Below are 17629 nucleotides of genomic sequence, written 5' to 3'. Positions count from 1 at the left end.
CAGTAGCATAAGTGGATTAAGAATGCCTTCCTGCATCAAAAGAAGACTGGCCAAAAAATGAAACTGGACCTTCCTCAAGTGGTGTTTGATCATCTAAAAGAAGCTGAGTTGGGGCACCTGGATGGCCCTGTCAGTTAAGCATCCCACTTCAGCTCAGGTCATGATCTCACAGTTCATGGGTTTGAGCCCCGCATCGGGTTCTGTGCTGACAGCTAGGAGCTGGGAGCCTACTAAGGATTCTGTGTCTCCCTCTCTGTCTGTCCCTCCCCCGCTCATGCTCTATCTCTCTCTGTCTCAAAAATAAATAAAACATTTTAAAAAATTAAGAAGATTATTAGATGTTCTCCGAGTAGAAAGGAACGTGGTACCTATAAATCAAAGCTTTCACAGAACATACACAGCACAGGGTGGAGTGCACATGTGCTCTCATTCAGACAACCTCCAATGCAAGCTTCTTTTATAAACCTTAAGAAATAATGAAGCCAGAAGAAAAATCACAAGAACATCTGGGAACAGCAGAAGGACAATGGCGACAAAAGGCAAATGGCGAGGGAGCTTCCGAGAGCAGTGGCCCCGCCACCAGGTACATAGTGCAGGACTGTGGAGTCACCTGCCAGGGTCCCGTGCGAAGTCCAGTCCCACTGTTGCACTTTTCTGTGAAAACTTCTTGATCTCCCCGTCACCACTGCCTTTCCACACACACTCAGTCATAGTTTGTCACCACCTCCCCTACTACTTGATGGCACCTACATCATAGAGTGCCATATTTTAATTATCTGAGACAAGTATGGCCACCAGTTTCATAAGCTGCTCACTGTTACAGCTGCTGTGAGGTGCCTCACAAGATGTCCTAGGCACATAACACTTGGGTCATGTGGAATTGAAAACTGAATGAAAGAAAGCACTACGGTTATTGCTTTGGAAACAAATATGACTTTGGTTTTCCCCATTAGTTGTGTCACAATCCAAATATGAAAGATAAGACAATAAAACTTCTTGAAGAAAATATAGAAACACTTATTCTGCCTTAGAGGTAGGCCAAAGATGTCCTGAAGAGAACACAGAAAGCACTCCCTAGGAAAATATTGACAAATTGGGCCTCAAAGTTAAGAATGTCTGTTTATCAAAGGATACCTTTAACGGAATGAACAACTAAGGCAGAATGTGGGAGAAGATACTTGCAAACATATCAATGACAAATTACTCATGTTTCTTATAAAGAAATTCTACACGTCAATTAAAAATTTAAACAGACAAGAGACTGCCGGAATCCAGCTCCGGCCAGTCCAGGAGCCCCTGAAGGATGGATGGTGTAGGCGAGGGAGAGATGTGAGAGCCACGAGATTTTTTTCTGGCCACCAGCCAGTCTGCACTGTCTGAGACTCAACTTTATTTTATGATTTAGTGTTTGGGGGACGGCACAGAAGCGGCATTCTGATGATAAATTCTTTGATCAGTAAAAACTTTCCAGAACATTGATATGCATAGGTGTATGGGGAACAGCCCAGAAGTGGCATTAGCATAGTAAAGGCAAAAGTTAGTTCTTTGTGAGCAGGGGTCAATAGCCTGCTCATCGCTTAATGGGAGGTATTAAGAAAAACAGGTCTTTCAGGAACTCAATGTTGCTCTCATAACCACAAAAGAAGTTCCTTTAGTAAGTTCCTTCACAAAGTGCATCAGCATATCAAGGCCAGAATGAGTCACTCAGAATACCAATCAACAAGGTGCCTTGGGGGTTGGTGCTCAAGCAGAAACAATTGGGTGGGGGTGGATATCGGTTGCCATCTGACGGTAAGAGTCCGTGCAACTTACCTTAACCTCACAAGGAGTTTTTTCTCAACTTAGTGAGTTCAGAAATGGCTCCCAAAAAGAGATCTTAACAGGTACTAAACAGAGGAAATCCCAAGAGGTTCATAAACTGTTGCAAAGATTCTCAGCATTATTACCAGGAAAATGCAAACTAAACCCACATTAATAAGATACTACTACAAACCCATCAGAATAGTGAAAAGTAGAAAATAGTTAAGATGTAGAACAACTTACACACTGCTGATGGGTGTGTAAACGGACACAGCTATTTTTGAAAGCTCTTTGGTGCTATCTATAAAGCTGTTGAAATGTATTCAGATGTTAGCTACACTTGTAGTGGGCATAGCATAATGTGTTCAGTTGTTCAATCACTATGCTGTACCCCTGAAATCAATGTAACATTGTGTGTCAACTATACTTCTATCAAAAATATTTACAACTATTTTTAAAAAGGATAGATAACCTATGACCCAGAAATTCCATTCCTGAGTACAGAGCCAATAGAAATACAAATACACCCACCAAATGACCTATAGGCCAAGATTCATAGTAGCTTTGTTTATAATAGCCAAGAACTAGAAACAACCCCAAAATCCACCAATAGTACAATGGACAAATAAATGGAAACATACAGCATTTCACACTGTGCTGGCTCATATAACCTCATGGAAAACCATTACTAAATTTTTAGGAATTTTGCAAATTGGCTGTTAAATAGAACTATTATTAAAAAGTTGAATTTTAGAAACTAATAATTAAACAAATGTTATTTAAAACAAAAAGACTATACGGTAAATGTAATCACTTTCTCTTACATTACTACATTTGACTATCTATGTTTTTGATGGCATTTATATCTATTCCTATATGGTAGGAAACTATATTGCTACACACCTCCTTCCCAACTCTGCATTCAGCAAGATTATTTCAGTAGCTTGAAACTGGCCATTGTGGGGATATTTGCCATGGAAATTGGCAAACACTACAAATCAGACTTTTTCTTCTTTTTTTACCTTTTTTCTCCCCCAGAGAGCCTATTGTTTTTAAATATTTAGCGCACACTAATGCTTCATATACTGAATAGCTATACAGCAATGAAGAAAGAAATACTGTCCTTACAATGATAAGAATGAATCTCAAAATGATTATTGAATAAAAGATATCAACACAAGAGGTCATGTGACATGATTTCACATATGTAAATTTCTAAACCAACAAAATTAATTATCAGGATAAAGATGAGAATAAGAGTTACCCTAGGAGAGATTATTGACTAGGTAGGGACACAAAAGAGATTTCTGAGGTCTGGAAATATAAATCTTTTTTTTTTTAATTTAAATATTTTTATTTATTTCTAGGAGAGAGAGAGAGAGACAGCGTGAGCAGGGGAGGGTCAGAGAGAGAGGGATTCACAGACTGAAACAGGCTCCAGGCTCTGAGCTGGCAGTCAGCACAGAGCCCGACTTGCGGCTCGAACCCATGAACCGCGAGATCATGACCTAAGCAAAAGTCGGACGCTTAACCGACTAAGCCACCCAGGCGCCCCTGGAAATATAAATCTTGATTTCAGGGTTCATTCACAGGTATATACGTGTGTAAATATTCATTAATCTGTATACTTAAAACTTGCACATTTTGTCGTATATAAGTTCTACCTCAAAATTGAAAACATGAAAATTACTACTCAAAAAATTACTATGGAGACTTGCAAAATATAAACACACATATATTTGTATTTATATGCATACAATACATATGCATTCCTTCTTAAAATGATTTTTTAAACTTCTACTCAAATAGATCACTGATGATGTTTCAGTATGCCTAAAATCTGTCAGGAAAGGCTCTAACGCTTACTTTTTTGAGAGACAGAGAGAGTGTGAGCAGGGGAGAGGCAGAGAGAGAGGAAGACACAGAACCTGAGGCAGGCTCTAAGCTCTGAGCTGTCAGCACAGAGCCCGATGTGAGGCTTGAACCCACAAACCATGAAATCATGACCTGAGCCAAAATTGGACACTTACCCAACTTAGCCATGCACATGCCCCATCTAATGCTTATTTTTAAAGCTCTAATGTCTATATTTGAAAAAGAAAATTCTATTCTGAAAAAATACTTAAATATATATTCAATATATGTATATAGAATATTATTAATGTTTTAAAAAGAAGAAAATCTTGCCGTTTGTGGAGGACATTATGCTAAATGAAAGGACCCAGACACAGAAAGACAAACCCTGCATGTCTCACTTATACGTAGTATCTAAAACAGTCAAGCTCACAGAAGCAGAGAGTAGAATGCTAGTCACCAGGGGAGGCCAGAGGGGAAAGGAGAGATGTCGGTCAAGGCGTACAGAGTATCAAGATACAAGAAGAACAAGCTCTGAAGACATAAGGTACAGTAATATGCATACAGTCAACAACATTGTATATTTGAAATTTTCTAAGTGTTCTCACCACAAAACAAGGAAAAAAAAGAAAAGAAAAGAATGGTAACTGTGAGGTCATGGATACTTTAACTTGACTGGCAATTATTTCATAATGTATACAGATCTCTAAACATCAAGTTGTAACCTTAATATATACAATTGTGTGTGTCATTATGCCTCAATTAATATGGTCAAAAAATTAATGAGGAAAAATATGTGTGTACAGCAAAATCTCTTTAGAAATTTATTCTATTAAAGGACTCAGATACTCCAGTGAAGTCTGAGTCCCCTGTCATCCCAACATTATTGAACTACCAACCTGCAAGTTCTGTAAAAAGTTTCCCGCAGTCATGAGTTTTAAAGATTCTTGCCAGGAAGGAATTGTACAGCTTTTTTCCAGGTCAATTTTCACCGCATTGACTTTCCTTTGAAACAGGAGCAACACACAGTCCATGATCCTCATGATGAGGTGAGGGGGTCGGCCCAGTGTGCGGACAGTGGCGATGTCCGAAGGCTTGATAGTCTGTGAGAGGAGAGGAGGCCATCATGTAATCTCAGATAAGAAACTGGAATCTCAAAATGCTAATTTGACAGAGGAAAGCAAGCATGTTTGAGTTAGATGCAGAGTCATAAGGTTGAGATGCATATTTAATTCCAAAGAAAAGTGTGTCTCAAAAAGTTCAAACTTTTAGAATTCAAACTGACATCAAGAGGAGAGACAGTGAGGGAAATATTGGTGAGCAATAAGGAGCTGTGACTTCTCCAAAATTGTACAGACCATTTTGTGTCAGAAAAAAAGAGTGTAATCTGAAAGAAAAAGAAAATTCAGCACTTAAGGATATACGAGGAATTCTAACCCAGGAAAACTCCAGAATGTGCAGTGCTTTTTACTCATTAGTTATGTAGGTCAAGAATCTACCTCTCTCTTTAGCAAACCAGACTTGTCACAGTGGACTGACACTAGCAGGTAGCCCCAGGCCTGACAGATTGAATAATTAGAGGTTTCTGAGCTGGGAAGTGACCTTTAAATGATGGAACTTAAGCAATACGAATTTCACTAACTCAGAGAAGTCCTGTTCCATTTCTAGCACAGAGATTCTGATCTAGTAAATTATTTAATAGTCAGGCCCACTGTGGTTGCTAATAATTGTTCTATCTCTTAAACACTTTATGGAATAAGTATGGGGAAAAATCCTAAGGATAAGAATCTGATACCGTCCTATTTCTAGGACAAAGGTGTACACTCATTTCTTCCAGATCTTGAAAACCTTCCATCTTAATTGCATTTGCATTAAAGGAAGGTGATCAAGACCTTCTTCTTATCAAAGCTAATAATCTTTTCTCTGAGGATTGGGAAACAAAATGAAGAAAAAAATCCACTGAATTTAGGAATGCAACTACATACTTTGAAAATGTTTGTTTCAGTAGATGCATATTATGATGCAAGACAGCCTGAAGTGGAGGAGAATTTGTGTTCCAGAGCTAGAAAGAGCAGATATTCATATGAGATGTGTGGCTATGAAAAAAAGGAGAGAAATATAACAGCAGCCATTTGGGAGAGTAGGGTCAAATAAATGTTGTATAAAATGTAAGGAGCTGGACATGATTATTGTACTTTAGCTTTAAAAGGGAAGAGTGTCCAACAGAATTGGGCTCAATTATGTTGGGTGCCCAGGTAAAAGGAGTTGTGGGTAGATCAGCAAGGCTTCATTTCTCCAGCCATTGCCTAAACCAGGAATCAATAACATAAGGCAGTAGATGAGTAAGACAGAAGCAAAGTAATCTTAAATTGAGTCCCCAAAAATCTTAAGTTGAGCCTTCAAAATTGGACCAGCTCTTTAAGGTGGAACCTATTTCACTAAACCCATCATATCTTCTCAGAATCCAGCCTCCTTTCTAATTTTGCCATTTCTGTTCCTGCCTCCCAACTACACTGAAAAATTATTGGGGCCTGCTCAAAATCTGCCATTAACGAGCTACATTAGATCAGCAGCTCCGTATTTGGATAATTCACAGATAAACTCAGAGAACATTACCTCTTACAGACCCACTCCAGGGCCCTCAATGAATGAGGAGGGAAATGTTATTTTAGAAATTCTAGGTGACTTTCCCAATGTCACATAGCTTGTTGGTGACAGACTGGAAATGAGAACCCAGGATTCCTGACCGCCAGTCTATGCTACTGCCCATCATTCAAGAGTAAAGAAAATGAGATGTGAAGTAGCAAGAGTGAAATCTATAAAGAGCTAATCACATCTCCCCACAGAAAATATTACTTGAGAGGGCTCCAGAGAAGAGAACTTTAGTCCAGAGCAGGAGAGCATTTCCTTGCCGTGACTCATTTCTCTTTGCCCTCCTCCGAGGCACTAAATTTGACACCTGTCATATCATAGGGATTTACCTGCAGGGCTGCTTCTGCCTCTTCTAAGGCTGGCTTTGCAGCTTCCAGTTTTTCTTCAGCGATGGCTTTATCTTTGGAGATGCTGTCTACAATGGCTTGGGCTTTGTCCTTCACCTTCTGTACCTCCGCCTTGACCTTCTCAGCAGCCTGTGCTTTCATTGTCACTTCTTTCAAGACCTAATTCAATAAAGAGGAAAAAGAAAGCTCATCGAAAATACCTTGGCAATCTGAAAATGAGCATTGTTGCCTTGATTTGTTGACTTTGTTTTTGTAACGTTTCACAGGAGAATTAAGGGTAGTAGATTCTATTGAAAACAATTTATACTTTCACGGTTACAACTTAGTGACTATGCATACGTCATTAACGTTTATTACCAGGAACTTAAATATGGCACACGTGTGAGTGTCCACACACCGTGTCGGCTTTTTCATTGGCCACTTGGAGCTCCTTTTCTTTCACTGCCAGTTCTTTGCTCAGGGCTGCAACAGACTCTGAGGCTTCTTTTAGCTTTTCCAATCCAGTGTTCATTCTAGGATTGAAAATCCAAGCAAGCCGTGTTAAAATTTCCAAGCACTGGTTCATGAATATGGATAGCAATGGTCATATTGAAGAACGAGCATCTGTGCAAATCGCAAATCCAAGAGGGCTTGACAAAATGAACGTACATCCAGGGTGGATGCCTGACCGAACATATCCGTATGGTTTCCATAGACCACATGTGGGAGGGTAAACCCATTACAAGTGAGCAGTGGTGGGCCTGGAATCTGTATCATGAAGGAAACATGCCTCATGAAGTTTAGTTAAATGACAATAGACTTCAAATGCTTGAAACCATATGGTGGAAGAAGGAGAATAAATAGCTTCTATTTTGTTTTGTTTTTAAAAGATCAATTAAGTTAAAAGAAGAAAGATGTGGGATCAAGGAAGGAAACGAATCAAGGAATGAAGCCATCAGAACCACCCTGTGAAGGAATGCTGCCTCTCTGGACCAGAGATAATGTGACCTCAAAGCCCAGGGCCCTCAGAGTGAGTCAGTCCAACGTGCCACCCAGGGTCCCTTAATGAACAGCCCTGGCTGGTTCTAGTCATATACAAGCAGAAGCTGTAAGTGTTCAGAAAAGAGCAGGGCAGAGCAGTGAAATCTGGAACAGAGTTCCGTGAAATAGGGTATTCGCCAGGCAGTGAATGTCAGCATTCCAGAGAAGGATGAGTGGAGGGAGGCAGTCTGTATTCACTGCTTCCTTCCAGGTCTCCTATTTCCACAATGACATGAACACTTGGCAACACTTTATTCTACTGGGCAAGAACAAAGCTCTTAGCAATCATGGAATAGTTCTTCGAATAGGCTCAAAAGGAGGGTGTCTCAGCCTCAGCACTACTGGCATTTGGGGCTGATTCTTTGCTGTGGAGGCCCAGCCCATGCACTGTGAGATGTAAGCAGCATCCCTGACCTCTACTCATTTGCTGCCAATAGCACCCCTTCCCACCCACCTGAGTTGTAACACACAAGAATGTTTCCAGTCAATGCAAAATGCTCCCTAGGAGCAAATTTGCCCCCCGTTGAGAGCCAATGCCTTAAAACAACTTTACATCTGAACTTCACACTTACCTGTTGGCCAGAGTTTGCACTTCCGCATGCTTTTCTCCATATGTGAGAGTGTAGCCTTGAATAAAGGAGAGGTACGACTTGGGAGTCACGTGAGCAGAACGTCGGAATCTCTGGAAATAATCAACACACTTCTCAGCTACCCCATCCTGGAAGGAGCCCATGCATTGAACCACTTCCTTCTTGGTTTCCAAACTGCAGTCAATGTTGTAGGGGGACAGGAAGTGTTCAGACACTAGAAGGGGTAAGGATGGCAGCGTGTGAAACACAAACATGAATGACCATTTGAAAAGTTCACTGGCTAATTTTGAAAGATTCAGACATTTCTTAGGACTGCCTACCATTTTTACAGCCCCAACTAGGTAGATATCTGTCAGCGTATTTTGGCCCCAGGCCTACGACTTCAACAATTTTATTTTCCCTTTCATGTAACAGACCTCAAGTCTATCATCAGCCTTTGTTTTCTGGTACTTATGCAAAGAAGTCTCTTCTGCATGTCAGGTTCTCAGCCGAAGGTTCAGGTCAGTAGCCGGCTGACCTGTTTTATGTTTTATGCTTCACATAAGGGCAAAAGTGGTACAAATAACTCAGAAATCAGTGCCCACCTGGTACTTATATTTAACAATCCCATTTGTTTTTAAATGCAGAACCTGTCATACCCTTAATTCTCCCGGCTCTGACTGCATTCGGTGTGTGGAATGTTTGTCACTAAACTTTTTTATGCCTGGATCATCTTGTTCTTAAAAGTGGCTGCTGGCCATTTGCAGTCAATTCTAATTTACAGTGTCTTTTAAAAATGCTTGAGCAAAAATCTCCTGTTAGAGACCTTTGTCTTCCCAATAGTGTCAATCATGGGACGAATTCTAAGGCAGCATTTCCTATTTATAGGAAGAGCCCATGAAGTCAGAGCTAAGCAATCACCACACAAACATGGAGTGTCTGCTGCACACTGAGCCCTGTGATGGTACCACGGAGCAAAAGACTAGTAGGAAACTTGGCCTCAATGCCAAGGAAGTTACAAAGGATTTGCATAATGCAGTTAAAAATTAATATAACCAACTTCACATATCTTGGGAGAAGGTTGTCTATGGATTTGCTTAAAAAGTACTTAAAGCATTGAGTAATGTACGTAAGAGTTGCAAATAGAATATGACCAATAAAAAGGCGCCCAGGGGGCTCAGTCTGGCTCATGATCTCACGGTTCGTGAATTCGAGCCCCGCGTCGGGCTCTGTGCTGACAGCTCAGAGCCTGGAGCCTGCTTCAGATTCTGTGTCTCCCTCTCTCTCTGCCCTCCCCCGCTCACGCTCTCTCTGTCTCTCAAAAATAAATAAATGTTAAAAAAATTCTTTAAAGTATATGACTAATAAAAAGGGAAGGAAAGAGAAAGAATCAAGTAAACAAACCTATCCGGTGATAGTTGGCAAAGAAATAAAAAATGATTAGCAACTGATTGCTAAATTAAGTTCTTAAAGCAATCGTGGGGCGGTATTTACATCTGTGTAAATAATAGGTACCATTTCTTAGCCTGGTTATAAACAAAATTTACCATATACACTGAAAGGCCATAAATTAAGACTCAGAAGTCATATTTTCTCATATGAGTTAAGCGATCTTTACAAAGAACAGTTTAACTTCCAGGAAGTTTAAGTTTAAGCGCTGGAAACACAGGAACAATCTTTGCCTTGGATAAAGTTTGTGTAAGTAGGAACCCCTACAGCTGCGATATTCACGGTGCACCAGGCATGATACTAAGTGCTCTACTTGGCATTACAGGGTATCCTCAGGGAGGTTCCCACTTTCTGAGAACCTTTTGTATTTACTGTGTAGTGAGGTTTTTCCCTTCTTACGTGAACAGAGAGTATCAATAACGGGGACTTCTTTTTTTATGTAGCAAGTGTTCTTTTTGTCTCTCTGGAAAGTCAAAGAGAATAAAAACAGAGTGGATTCAAAGTATAGTTTTCCAAAGGCCCACAATCTCTAGCACAGGAAAGGTTATGAAAATTATGAGAACAATCAGATCCTTTTCACTTAGGGTGCCTGAAGCCTGCAAGACTCAAGCAAGAGCCACGGAAAGCCCTTCCAAGGTCATCTCAATTATCCAATCACCAGAGCAGCAAGGCCAGTTTGGGCACCCACGGTCAGATTGAAGCCTGAAGTTGGTGTGGGTTACATTTCGGTGTTGTGTGTTCACAGCACTTGATGGGAATGACGTGAGGTGTATGCGTGAGAGGAGAAGTTGGGCTCAGTGTCTGAATTTTGGTGCCCTTCAATTTCCACTTCATTGAGATTAAAAGAATTGAAGTAACAAAGTGAAAGAGGGACATCAGTTGCCTACCCAGCAGCCATTCCCTCTCTTTGTTGCTAAAAGAATCTATATTTTGCTCAGGGTAACAATCTGCCCAACTAAAATTCTTTGATTGTCCAGACTCTCTTACAAGTAGGGGTGACCCAGTTCAGGCCAATGACACACAGACAAAAGTTCTTGGAGAAGAACGGTGCCCTGAAATAAAAGGCAAACTTCATGAGGCGTCCACAAACATGATGCCTGGAGATAGAGCAGTCACCTTGTGCCTGGAAGAGTAAAAGCCACACCCAAGGATGACAGCCAGATAGAAGGGGCAAGGTCCCCCGATGGCACGGTCCTGGACTGCACAGCTCTGCATTTTCTTGGCAGCAGGAAATGAGGGGAGAAAAAAGTACTTGCCTGACCAAGTACTTGTCTGGTTTTCTCCTACAGCCAAACATATTCTTAACTGATACATTGAGAGGGCGAGCACGTCTAATCTTGGCAAAACCTTATCAGTTAATCCTTATAACATCCCTAAGTGATGAATTTTAATATGTGCCTTTTGAAGATAAGAATCATGAGGCTTAGAGAAGTTTACCTGCAGATGGAAGATTGGTGATTTGATCCAAGGATGATGGACTCCAAAGTGTATGTCACCTTGATTTAGAAATCCAGAGAGAACCGAACTATGTGGTCTTTTAGAGCACTAAGCAAAGAGGTTTAAGTGCAGCGTGGAGTTAAAAAGTACTTATTGACTAATGTGCTTCATAAACAAAATATGCTAATTTTCTCAGAAACCCGTGGCTACTGTTGCGGTTGGTATAACTTTCTGAGGGGCTATTAAGTGCAGCTGCCTCATTGATGCTGCATCACCAGCTGTGAGCAGCTGCAGAAGCAGGGGTGGCTAGCTCACAAGACCACATCTTGTAGATTATAAATCAAGTAATAATTCTCAAAGAGGGCCATTTTATTTACGTAATTAAAATGGCCTTCTTTGAAAAAAAAATGCCATATATATGCTATTGATTTTGCTTCAGACTTCATTTTCAAGTGAAGATGGTGGTCTATTTTTATAACAATGTGATTGTTTAAGATGTAATCTAGAAGAATATTAAGAATTATCTTTACCGTGCAGAAATCTAAATGAAGTCCGTGGATTTAGTAGTGTCATTAGCCCCACAGAGCATCATTGAGAAATACAAGACTACCATCTTAATAATACTGGAATTAAAAGAAAAAAACTAATAAAAAATGAAATAGGAAAGGAAAATCAAAATGCCCAGCTGATGGAAACCTCTGCCCCTGCTTCTCCAAAAAAGCATATTAAAACTGTAATGCACTACAAATTGATGCCAGTATCCCCAAAGAAGCCAAAGAAGTCAGAAACTATGTTGAACAAGAAATTCAAAAATTAAAAAGAAACTGACCAAATAATGTATCAGGAAGAAATGAAAAAAAGGATTGATTGAACTCAGGAAATAAGAAGAAAAGGACAAAACTATCTTGGAAACAAAGACTAAAATAAAGGTAGTCAAGGAAAGGACAAAAAAGAAAAAACAAATACAGACAAGACCACCAGAATGAAGATAATACAGACATTTAAAGAAACAATTCAAAACAACCCCATGTAAAGCTAAAAACAAAGGTTTGCCAAAATGGAGATTATCAGATGGTGGAAAATACAGGACTTTACAACATAAAACAAAGCATATTTTTCTTTAAATGCTTCATCAAGAGACTTAGTCAATTTAAATGACATATGAAAAAATTCACGTTTTTTCCAAAAGCACTTAAGTTGTGAAAATACTACAAAATCTAGTACTAGCCTTCTAAGTAAGCATCTTTAAATTAGGAAAATACTCTGTGCAATAACAACAATCCAAAAAAAGAAATTAAGAAGATCTGATTAATAATAATAGCATCCAAAAGAATAAAATATGCAGGAATAAATTCTACTAAAGAAGATGAAAGACTTGTATGTTCAAAACTATAAACTACTAATCAAAGAAATTAAACATATATATGAAAAGACATCGCATGTTTATGATTTGGAAGAATTATTATTTTTTAAATGTCCATACTATCCAAGCAATTTACAGATCCAATATAGTCTCTATCAAAATTCCAATGGCATTTTCTTCCCAGAAATAGAGACAAATTCATATGAAACAACGGGAACCCCCCAAAAACCAAAGCAATTTTGAGCAAGAATAAAGCTGGGGGCATCACACTTTGTGATTTCAAAATATATTACAAGGTTATAGTAATTAAAACAGCATGGTATTGACATTAAAAATAGGCATATAGAACAATGGAACAGAAGGGAGTTCAGACATAAACCCATACATGTATAGTCAACTGATTTTCAACAAGGGTGTCAAGAATACATGATGAGGAAAGGACAGTCTCTTCAATAAATGGCATTGGAAAAAGTGGGTATCTATATGCAAAAGAATGAAATCTAACCACTGTCTTACACCATATACAACAATCAACACAAAATAGATTAAAGACCTAAACATAAGACCTGAAACCATACAACTCCCAGAAGAAAACATAATGAGTAAGGTCCTTGACATTGGTCTTGGCCATAATTTTTGTATATGACACCAAAAGCACAGGCAATAAAAGCAAAAACAACATGGGGTTGGACCAAACTAAAAAATCTCCTACACAGCAAAGAAATCAATTAACAAGTGAACAAGTAACTTATGAAATGGGGGAGAAAATGTTTGCAAACCCTACCTCTGATAAGAGTTGACATGCAAAATAAATAACTCCTACAACTCAATAGCAAAAAATAGGTAACTTGATTAAATGGACAAAGTGGGGGCACCTAAGTGGCTCAGTCAGTTAAGCATCTGACTCTTGATTTCGGCTCAGGTCATGATCTCACACAGTTCATGAGTTCAAGCCCCACATAACAGATTCTGTGCTGATGATGCAGAGCCTGGTTGAAATTCTTTCTCTCTCTCTCTCTCTCTCTCTCTCTCTCTCTCTCTTTCTGCCCCCCCCCCACTCATGCTGTCTCTGTCTCTCTGAAAATAAGTAAACTTAAAAAAAAATTTATAAAAATAATGGACAAAGGAACTCAAAAGAGATTTCTCCAAACAGGACACACAAATGGCCAACAGGTATTATGAAAAAGTGTTCATCACCAATCATCAGGGAAATGCAAATCAAAATAACAATGAGATGTCACTTCATATAAGTTAGGGTGACCATTATCGAAAAAAACAAAAGATTACAAGCGTTGGCAAGAGTGTGCAAAAAAGGGAGCCCACGTGCATTATTAGTGGAAATGTAAACTGGTGCAGCCTCTATGGAAAACAGTGTGGAAGTTCCTCAAAAAATTAAAAATAAAACTACCATACAATCCAACAATCTCATTTCCAGGCACATTTCCAAAGGAAGTAATATCACTGTCACAGAGATATTTGTGCCCCTGTGCTCATGACATTATTTACAGTAGCCAAGACATGGAAACAACTTAAATGTTTGTTGATGGATAAATGGATATACATGCAATGGAATATTATTCAGCCTTAAAAAAAAAAGAAGAGCACCCTGCCATTTGCAACAACATGGGTAAACCTGAAGCATTACGCTGAGTGAAATAAGCCAGACACAGAAGGACATATACTACATGATACTTATAGGAGGAATCTGAAATTGTGAGACTCACAGAAGCAGAGAGCAGAACTGTGATTGCCAGGAGCTAGGAAGAGGGTGTCCCATTTCCTCCTCCTCCCAGTCAGAAAGTAACAAAAAGTACAAAGTTTTAATTATTCAAAATGAGTAAGTCCTAGAGGTCTACTGTATATCATGATGTCTGTAGCTAACAATGCTATTTGTATACTTAAAAATAACTGGAAGGGATCTTATGTTGTGTTTTTATCACAAAATCACCATATCATCCTCATCATCACCGTCATCATGAGAACAACTAAAGAAATCAGAAGAAGACTTCTGGAGGTGATGGGTATATCTATAGCACGAATTACTATGATAGTCCCATGGATGTGTTTTACCTTGAAATATGTCAAGGTGCATATTTTATTATGTACAGCTCTTTGTATATCACTCATACCTCAATAAACTGGTTTAAGAAGCAAAAATAAAATGTATCTTAAAGAATAAAGTATTAATATTAATTAATGATAAAAATATACAGTAATTTTATATTTTATGGGAAATATTTAGTATAATCTAAATGAAATATACCAACACAAATGTAATTATACATTTCCTTACTGATGTGGCTGAAGATAATAATTTAACTTAGAACCAGCATCTTGAAGACAACTTAAATAAGGCTGTTTCTAGAAACCTCATTGCTAATTTTCTAAAAAGAATAAACAACACTTAAGTTCCTAAAGATATTAAGCATTTGCAATACCCACATATGGAATTCTTTCAAATTAACATAAGGAAGGTTAATATTAGGTGTGCAGATGTTGGTTTTCCCAACAAGATTTTGTATTTATTAAATAAAGGAGCTATGTCTTATAATTATTTTATCCACTACTGTGAGTAGCACAGTAAACACTTACCAGACTAGACTGGAGACATAACCACAAAAAATTATAGGTTATCAAAGGTTTAAGAAGATTTCAATACCCAGGTACATGATATAAAGTCTGCATGCTATAGATATAGGAGATCTAAGATGAGATGGCGGGAAACGAAATATTCCTTAGTGAACAAAACAAGAGTGAAGGATGTGATGAGTTCTGACTATGCTCTGAAACTTAGATAAACAGAGGAGACAAAAGAGAATATTCTTGATCCAATGGGGACAATGCATGGAAGATAAGACCGATCAAAGCACATTCAGAGAACAAACAAAAGAGGTATATCTGGGGAGAAGAAGAGAGGGAAGGTTTGGGTTGGGTAAGTAAATGAACTTTGACAGACTGACTCATTCCTTCAACACTGTAACCATCAGACACTGGTTGCTGCCATGATTGTGAATAAAAGATAGATAATCCTTGACCTCATGGAGTTTTTAGTCTAGTGGGACAGATCAGCATTAATCAAATAAACACACACCTAACTATATAAACAGCAGACTATGGTTAGTCCCAGGAAGGAAGCACAGAGTGCTATGAAGTGATAGTATGGGAACAGGCTTTGTGGAGAGAAAGGGAATTAGGATTGTTCACCTTAGGAAGGGATCTTTGACTGACCCAGCACCATCCAGACAAAAGGAGGAGGGGTTCAGTAGGATGGAGGAGGAGAGTGTCATGTGGGAAGAAAAAGCAGCCTGTTCAAGGATCAAGAACAGAATAGGAAGAAAAAGAGACCTCAAGAGAAGATGGGGGTGGGGTTGGGGTGGGCAGGGTCACTTCCCAGCCTGGGAGGCCAGGCTAGATAACATGGCCTTTTCCCCCAAGAGCATGGGGAGGTGATGCGAGGTTCTAAGTAGAAAGTTGTGTGGTTGGGTTTGTGTTTTCCTCATTCTCTGTCAGCATTGTGGGATAGACGGCAGACAGCTGAGAGAGGAGAGGTCATAAGAAAGCAATTTGTGTTTTCCAGGTGAGCGACAGTGACAGCTTGGCCTCGGACATCTGTGAGAGGGAAAGCGCTAGAAACAGTCTCCCAATGTTTAAAAAATAAAGTCAACACAGGGTACCTGGGTGGCTCAGTTGGTTAAGTGTCTGACTCTTGATTTCGGCTCTGCTCATGAGATTGAACCCTGTGTCACGCTATGAGCTGCAGTGTGGAGCCTCCTTGGGATTCTCCCACTCCCTCTTTTTGTCTCTGACCCTCTCGCCACAAATAAATAAATAAACTTTTAAAAACAGATAAAAGTCAAAGTGACTTGGCAATGGAGCAGACTTGAGAGCTGAAGGAGGCTGGGATGATCAAGACAAAGCCAAAGCTCTCTGATTGCATAGTTGGTGGACGATGGTGGGACTTCCTGGGGAAGGGACCAGAGGAGAGGCAATTCAGTCACAGACACAGTGGAGTAGCGGTCTGTGAACCCCCCCATGAGAATGTATCAAGCAGGCAGCCAAGTGCACGGATTTCAAGCCAGAGAATGGACTAGACTAGAAAGAGAGGTTGATGGGACATATCACCCAGGAAGCTGAGGATGAGCTTGCCTGGGGAGAGGATTCGGACTGAAGCAACAAGCCCACCTTACCGTCTACTGTACCCAGCTCTATACACAGCATGGAGTTCAATAAATACATTCTCCATAAACAAACAAGGAGACACACCCATAGAAAATCAGGACACTAACTAGGAAACAACTACACAGAAATGTAAGTTTCCCTGACCCTCATGTAATCAATCCTGACTTGGGTTAATACAATGAGATTTAAAAGAAAGGGGTGGATGTGTGAGAAACTAACAAAGGAAAGATCAGTGAGGCCTTTGTCTTGTAATAGAAGAGATGATTGAAATATAGACCTAGCAGGAAGGGCTCCATATTTAAATTAAATAATCTTAATTATGTATATCACAATGTTTGTCACATGAAATTGTTATTTTATTGTTCATAATAATACCTTACATGTTACTCTACAAAGTACTTGTATACTAATTATCATGTTTCATAGTTAAATTTAATATAGCTCTTAAATTCTGTCATTGTGTGCTCTGCATTTATATCCTACTTTGAGGAATTTTAAAGCTTTTCCCTTAGTCGTGTTTACATTTTAAGAGGACTTAAAATTTTAAATCACTGGCCTTTTCTCAAACCGTAGAAGACAAAAGAGGAAAATGTACACGTGTACTTCGAAGATGTTAAACTCTTCTGTGTTTGAAAGCCACATTGGAAAAACATTATTGTCAACAGCAGTTTGTGGAGAACAAAATGTCCCTGGTGGATAAGAATTTGTTAGGAATATACATAAATCTATAAAACCTGGGTTCTAGCCCCAGTACAGACCCTAATGCCTCCCACATCTCTGACAATTCCCTCCGCTTCTGTGGCCTCAGTGTCTCCATCTATAAAGGACAGGAGATGTTCGCACACTGGGCACCACAGAACCGGAGAGCCAGATGTGGGCATGGCACAGATGTGGGCTAGGGCTGAGAAGGCAGGCTCCAGAACCTTCCTCACGTCCCTCACCTCGCTTTTGTCTATCAA

General features: G+C 39.4%; 1 protein-coding gene across 1 annotated transcript in view; it reads right to left on the bottom strand.

Annotated features, from left to right (window-relative positions):
- The window catches only part of DNAH5 (dynein axonemal heavy chain 5), a 252750-nt gene that overhangs the window by 53633 nt on the left and 181488 nt on the right, over positions 1 to 17629 (bottom strand). Inside the window, 4 exon segments of the mRNA XM_077749426.1 lie at positions 4554 to 4757; positions 6636 to 6812; positions 7051 to 7165; positions 8246 to 8477. Of these exon segments, the coding sequence (XP_077605552.1) occupies positions 4554 to 4757; positions 6636 to 6812; positions 7051 to 7165; positions 8246 to 8477 (728 nt within the window).

The sequence above is a fragment of the Crocuta crocuta genome, unplaced genomic scaffold (genome assembly GCF_008692635.1).
Source record: "Crocuta crocuta isolate KB4526 unplaced genomic scaffold, BGI_CrCroc_1.0 scaffold89, whole genome shotgun sequence".
Classification (NCBI taxonomy): Eukaryota; Metazoa; Chordata; class Mammalia; order Carnivora; family Hyaenidae; genus Crocuta; species Crocuta crocuta.
The sequence above is the reverse complement of the archived record's forward strand: the minus strand, read 5'-3'. Positions and strand labels throughout refer to the sequence as shown.